The following is a 7,539-nucleotide window of genomic DNA, read 5'->3' on the forward strand; positions in this document are numbered from 1 at the left end:
AGATTAAAAATAACCTTATTTGGATATGAATTTGGTCAGATCGACCAAAATCCAGCCAAACACAAAAAGGAATTGAATCGAAACTGACCAATTAATGAATCAACGGATCAACCTTATCTTAATTAAACCGAACTTGACCGAACCGAAATCAACCCGACCCATGTTCATCCGACCCGAAGTTATCCGGTTAAACCCGTTTTAAACCCGATCCAAAATTATCCGAACCGAAAGTGAACCGATCTGGAGTTGACCCGACCCATATCCGACCCGGACTCGATAGACCATGACCCGAATTTGACCCGACCCGAATTTGACCCGATCCGACCCGATCCGAGTTAAAAGGATAATTTTGATCCGAACATATCCGACCCGAGCAGACCCGACCCGAACAGACCCGACCCAAACTCCATCCGGTTATCCGAATTGACACCTCTAATTTTGGTAATAAAGAAATTCAGAAAGGCAGGCCCAAATACAATTTCATTATAAATTGACTTTTTTGTCTGTATGAGGTCGGTAAACGACTTGTTGCGTTCACACACAACAAGTCAACAAGCCAAAGTCTATACTCCATAATATATACTCCATGAGGTCGGTACATTAAAAGGTTATAGTATTAAACTCCATTAGTGACACTTTAAAATGAGATTTTCTTACCTTTCATTTTAAAGGGCTTAGCCTGCTTACTTGGGTCAAGTTGACTTATGAAAAATTTTAATTTGATATGACTCATTTTCCTTACTTATTTAACATAAGAAAAAATGAAGCCATTTAGCCACTATGTTCAAGTATTCTCTCAAATTTTAAAGACCTCTTCAACTATTCTTTTGGTTCGTTTCTTTCATACAGTACTCCCTTCACCTCCTTTTGTTCGCTTCATAGGAGTACTTTTTTAATTTTTGGTTGAAAGAAATCGCTATGAATGAGAATTCAATAGGGTAAATATAGTGGTTGTGACTTGTGAGAGAGTAAATTTAGAATCCCTTTTATCTAAAAGTAGTATGGGGCAAAGTTAAAGAAGAAAATAGAGCAAAGATGAAGGGAATTTTTTACATTATTTAGAGAGTGAGGGATAGCTCAAGTGGTTAGAGTTCCCTCCCGATTTCAGGAGATCTTGGGATCGATTCTCACCCCGCCCTTGTGGCTGTCTAAAACCCAAAAAAAAAAAAAATAATAAAATTCCATTATTTTCCTAATAATCTAACATGATCGCTACAACTAATCTATACTTTTTTAATTAATTATTTTTTTATTTTTTTATTCATATTCTTCATATAAAGAAGACAATAATATCCACTAATCTAATAGAATAAGGCGAACAAATAAAAAGAATATAATACAAACAAATTGTAACAAAAGGAGTATTGCGATAAATTGATAAGCATTAGCCTTGCCCGGTGCAAGGATGGAGCTACACAACCGAAAAAAAAAAGGATTAGGATGATATGTCCCAATATTGACCATAAAACAGTATGGTATAGTGGTTAGACAATAAATAAGAAAATGAAACGCACTAAAATGATCCATTAGATTTGTTGTAGTCATTGCATGACAAAAATGATAATGTTCCATGAAAAAGATATCACTCCTTAATTAAAAGCGTGTCATTAAGCATATAGCCACCAATTTATTTGGTGGGGGCTACATTCCAAGCACCCAACAACACCATTAAAAACAAACACGCCTGCCTTGCATGATTGAATTCCTTTATCTTTGGCTTTATTGCTTTTACTTACCACTAAATATCTTGTATGATTAACACTCTTAACTCATAAGCTTATATTAAAACAAGTCTGTCAATTTCATGCATGTGAACTTTAAGTAAGAAATTAAATCTCTTCCTTAATTAGATCATGGACACATATGCACCATATTCGTTGTATAGTGTATATCCAATAGAATACAAGTGCGTCTATAAAAAGAAGACATTGTAATGAATGAACATGAGATGTGTTGTTTGATTGAGCAATAGTTTAAAATGAAAGAAGCATATTACTAGTTATTTTATCATAATATCATGTTTTTTTGGGTATGCACTTGGGATATTGATTTGACACATCCTTAATTGATTTTGGCACACCCCTATGCTCTTCTTAGATAAAGGTGTGCCAAAATCAATTAAGGATATGCCAAAATCATTTCTCATACACTTGTGTTCATTTGATGCACAGTAAAAATCGAGCACATGTATTCATAGTACAAGACTTTTAGAAACACTTGTCCAAACTAAAGAAAATCCCAATAATATGAGAATCTGATGTTTCAATATATGAGCCAAACTTTGGCCTTCAATTATTAACACTATCTTTGTGTTTTCAATGATTAAGATTTGTTTGTAAAATTATACTCATTTCTAAGCACAATTTCACATAGGATGTGTATAAACCAGCACCTTCTCTAATATCAGAAGATAAGGAGATAACCACATCTAAATCAAAAATGAAAAATTAAGTTACATCGAAACTTCAAAGGGTAATGTATAATAATAACAACACTTGATTTCCCTTGAACTGAACGTTGGACTTAACCTCTCGCCATCTTGAACACCAGACAGCATATTACAGTTAATCCAACAGCAAACATCCGGCCTCCTATAAGGCCAGTGAGTGGAATCATCATAGTAGTCAAGTACTTCAAGTTCCCATATCTTTCCTTGACCATTTCACAGGGCTTAGAGAGTCTGTTATCAAGTTGTAACATCTCAGTCAAGCAAGCATTTGCAACATCCAAATCAGCAACTCCACACTCATCTTCCTCAACCGATGATGTTGCTGTTGATCCATCTTCCTCGCTTATTTCCTGCTCACACTCTTCATGTCCATCGTCCTCCAAATCAGTTTCAGTGTCTTGACTACCATCAGGAGTATATGCAGCATTGTTTTCTTTTTCGTGTTTATTTTTCTTTTTCTTATGCATCTTCTTGGGTACAAATTTCTTCCAAAACTTCTTGTTTTTCTTACATTTAACATCCTGATTAACCAATTCAGACAATTCGGAGTCTTCACACCCCTTTTCTAGTCCTTCTATGGCTCTTTTCTCTGCTACCAGGTCACTATATCTAACAGGACCACTGAGATTTAAGCTCTTCGGGTATTTGGAATCTTTCAATTCATGGTCTAACATTTTATACATGGGCTTGTTCTGTGATTCTTCCTCAACCAACAAAGGATTCTCGTTAACAAGAGTGAAATTAATCCCACTACATTGCTCGATTTCCCCTTTAGAAGAAAGGGCTTCTCCATCATCAAAGGCTCGTTCATAATCCTTATTCGAAGCATGATCACTCCCAACTTTTGGCTCGAATTCCCTATTCAATCTATCCTCACTTTTAACTTCATCTTGATCGGAATCACTACTTGTAAAACGATCATTATCTCCTCCTTTACGAACTTCCCTCCTCGAACCAATAAGAAGAGACCTTGTCAACACTACACTTCTCCCACTCCTTGCCCCAAACTCCCTACTTTGTTTAGAAGAACACCAATGTGGCAAAATTCCTTGCAACTTCCTCTTAACATCTTGGCAAGGCTTAAACAACGCACAAGCCGAGTTTCCGGCGTATTCCAATAAGATCAACAACGAAGCACCAATTGTAATCCCCACAACAAACCACTTTGTATACAAGGCTACACCAACAACCAAAGCCCCCTTCAAAATCGACATCGAAACGACATTCTCACACGGTTTCAACAACCCGAAACACGGTTTACCAACATATTCTAACAACATCAACAACAGAAACCCCAATGTGATCAACGCAAGAAACCACCGTTTAGTATATAACACAACAGCAAGAACAACCGTTCCCAATAAAATTGACAACAAAACTAAAAAACTCGAATTCGAAACCTTGAAAACATCTCTTCTTTCCTCATCACTACCATTTTCACAAGAATCGTGATGATGATGCATATCTACAACAGGGTTTTCATGGGAAACACAATCATCAACAAATAAACCGTTTTTATCAATCTGAGCAACGTTTTCTTGACAATTTTCAACAACTGAGCAACTGGAAGCATCAAAATCAGACCCAGAAACAGAAACAGAAGAATCACTCACCGAGGGCAAATTTGGAAAACGGTGTTGTTCATCAAGATCTTCTTCATTTGCTTTCTTCTTCTTAGATTTGTGATGCTTTGATTTGGGTTTCTTCAATTTATCACGATTCTTAACAAATAGATCAATCAAAGAAGTTGGAAACCCAGTTTCAACAACGAGGGACCCACCTCGTTTAGGCCCTGTTTGGAAGTCGGCAACAAGCCGAGAAATCCGATTCCCTTTCTGTTTCTTCCATAAAGATGGCATGATTAATCAATCAATCAAAAATTCAAGATACCCAGAAAAATTAATCTCTCAAAATCCCAGATTTTTTTGGGTATAAATTCATCCAAACAAGGAACAAGAAAGGGGATTTGGGGATTAATTGGAAGAAGAAAAAATAACCAAGAAGAAGAGAGAGAAAGAGAAAGAATGTGGGAAGCGAAAAAATTGGGGAAAGTAATGGGAAATTTAAGAAGCAAGTGAGAGTAAAGTGTGTGGGTTCATGTGATTTTGATTTGTTAAGAAAAAATTGGAAGGTTTTTTAAAGAGGTGATGAGGAGACTTTTGAAAGGGAAAGGTTGGATGTACACCTTTTACTTGGTCAAAGTTAAGATTATTTTCTTAGTTTTAAATTGAACTCCTTTGAAATAGGACATGAATGTGTATGATTATTAATTATTGGTCTTATAAGCTAAATTAGTGGGGTATTTTGTACACATCTTTGCCCTATATAAGGAAGGTTTGAATTGTCTTATTTTTGCATTTGGGTCTTTGAAGGGATGTAGATGTTGAATACGAATACGTTAACGTGAAAATATTCATCCGGTTGTGTTGACGTGTTTGAAAAGAACACGTTCAGGTTTAAAGAGTAATTCATGGGTTCGAAAAAAAAATGGTGTTTTTACCAGCAAATGAAAATAATTGAAGCCGACCACACGAGCTTGTGCATCTCTATTTCAGCAAAGAAAGAATAGATACCATAACACTAGTTAGAAATATTGAGGGTGTGAATAGGCCCTGTTTACTTCATCTTAAAAAAAAAATATTCAGTAAAAATAATTTTAGTTCAATAAAAATAAGTTCAGTTCAGTAAAAATAATTTAAGTTCAGTAAAATATAATTTCAATTCAGTAAAAATCAGTAACTTTAAAGAAACAATATAATAGAGAATCAGTAAAAATAATTTCAGATCAGTAAAAATAATTTCAGTTTAGTAAAATTAATTTAAATTCAGTAAAAAATATTTTAAGTTCAGCAAAAATAATTTCAGTTCAGCAAAAATAAGGTGAAGTGAACGGGACTTTATTCACCTGATTTTCACTTATCTTATCTTATCCGAATTTACATAAACTTATTTTAGTTTTGGGTAATCCATATTGAAACTTATTTTCCTTAATTTAACTTATGTGAAATTATTAGACCTAAAAAGTGAAGTTAAGGTGAACAAAATATGCCCTAATGCAAAGTATGAAGTATATGAAAGTGTGAATAATGTGATTTGAGCTCAACACTAATAAGAAACGATTGAGATATTTTTTGTGGGGGAGCAACGAATTGATGATATTTATTGTGATATTTTTTTTGCTATTTTCATTATATACTTACATCTTCTAACTCAAATACTTCGTATTATAATTCGAAATTAAATGTAAGAACTCAAGGCATTGTCCAAGCCATGCATAAAATGCTCTTATGTAGTGCGTAGATAATTAGTGTTTGTTATGGTGCGTCCAACATCCACGTCATCATAGATTCATAGGTGTAATGAAATTAATCAAATTATGTAGCTCCCCATGTTTCTTGATGAAAATATATTTATGTTTTTTGGATTCATTAAGACAGATCATCAAAGATCTTTATTGAATGCGTCCTACGATGAAGACAAATAAGCCGACTTGATTGGGGTACTCCTCTAGGATATTTGTAATCAATTGTAAGTATATATCTTCATACTACCTATTACATTCACAGATATCATAAGAAATATCAATAGGAAGATTATTGATTTGATTTATGTATATTATTTATACAAAGTGTATATATATATATTTTTAATATTTTGAGCTTCGCTCGTGAGTGTTCGTGGTGTCATAGTTGCGGACTCAAGGTTTCAATCTTCAACATCTCACTGCATGTACGTGGTTGTCTAAACTTTTAAGTGCATGTGGAAATATGTAATAAAATCTTGCTCAATCATATAAATAAATATAATTTATCTTACGGACTGTCGGAGTATATTGTATGGAGTATAAAACTAGTTAAGAATTAATCATGCTTTTATTGAAATATTGTATTTAAGTAATTCAACATTTTTTTTTTGAGATACTAGCTAGTATTGTATTCAAGTAATTCAACATAGTAATAAGTTAATAACATACCAAACATACCAACCATGCATAACATGAATAATAGACTCATCCCACATTTTTTTTTATAGACATAGTCAATTTGAATTAATGCATGTAATAGTTTTCAAGGTAGTATTACCTTAGTCTTGAACCTTTTTTATTTTTTATTTTCTTTAATTTTTTTCTCTACACAAGTCTTGAACTTACTTTATCTTAATTTTACCTTAGTTATTAATTAGCCCTTATCTTTATTCATACTAATTAAGTGTCATCTCATCTTACCTTATATTACCTTATCTTATCTTGTCTTATTATTATATCTTATTCCTCTTGTCTAATCTAATTAAAACTTATTATCCTTATGTTATTTTGTTACTATTATTCGAACTTATTAGTTGAGTGAAAATGAGGCGAGATAAATAGAGCATAAGTATACGAAATTTGAACAATTTTCAAATCTTTATCTTAACTTACAGAACTTTATTGTAGTTGTGAATTGAGTTTGTGATATTTCTCATCAACTCAATTTAATTATATGAAATTTTTTCATTTTTTTAGTTAATGCGTTTTAACTTTCAACATTATCCACATATAATATTGTTATTATATGATTGAACATAATTATGGCGAATCATGTTTGAATCTTCTCAAGAAATATATCATTTTTTTTCCCGGTTCACCCTTAAGGGTAATTCGGATTTGGGGATCAGTCCTTGGTGATTAGCTTATTAATTAATTGTTAAACTTATACATTGTCAAATAAGATGAATTGAGTTTGTGATATTTCTCATCAACTCAATTTAATTATATGAAAATTTCTCATTTTTTAAGTTAATGCGTTTTAACTTTCAATATTATTATATGATAGAACATAATTATGGTGAATCATGTTTGAATCTTCTCAAGAAATATCAATTTTTTTTTCCCGGTTCACCCTTTGGGGTAATTTAGATTTGGGGATCAGTCCTTGTTGATTAGCTTATTAATTAATTGTTAAACTTATGCATTATCAAATATGATGAATAAAGTATATATCAACTACAAAATAAGCGAAGAAGTAAGAATCTTACTACCTCCATCCTTTTCATATAATTGCAACAAAGGAGTATTATTTACCTTAAAAAAAAAAGAGAATTATTTATGATCA

At 32.7% G+C, this 7,539-nt stretch overlaps 1 protein-coding gene across 1 annotated transcript; it reads right to left on the reverse strand.

Moving 5' to 3' along the window:
- Positions 1-2,227: 2,227 nt before the first annotated feature.
- LOC145574941 (ethylene-responsive nuclear protein / ethylene-regulated nuclear protein (ERT2)) lies at positions 2,228-4,581 on the reverse strand. Its single transcript, XM_081632837.1, has one exon. It carries the CDS (start codon positions 4,306-4,308, stop codon positions 2,524-2,526), a length of 1,785 nt encoding a protein of 594 aa, XP_081488963.1. The 5' UTR covers positions 4,309-4,581; the 3' UTR covers positions 2,228-2,523.
- Positions 4,582-7,539: the final 2,958 nt, after the last annotated feature.

This window comes from Chenopodium album, chromosome 13 (genome assembly GCF_948465745.1).
Source record: "Chenopodium album chromosome 13, dcCheAlbu1.1, whole genome shotgun sequence".
NCBI classification, from domain to species: domain Eukaryota; kingdom Viridiplantae; phylum Streptophyta; class Magnoliopsida; order Caryophyllales; family Amaranthaceae; genus Chenopodium; species Chenopodium album.

Bases quoted from the DNA above. Each gene is read 5' to 3' on its own strand.
- LOC145574941 (XM_081632837.1), bottom strand. From the start codon at position 4,308: ATGCCATCTTTATGGAAGAAACAGAAAGGGAATCGGATTTCTCGGCTT.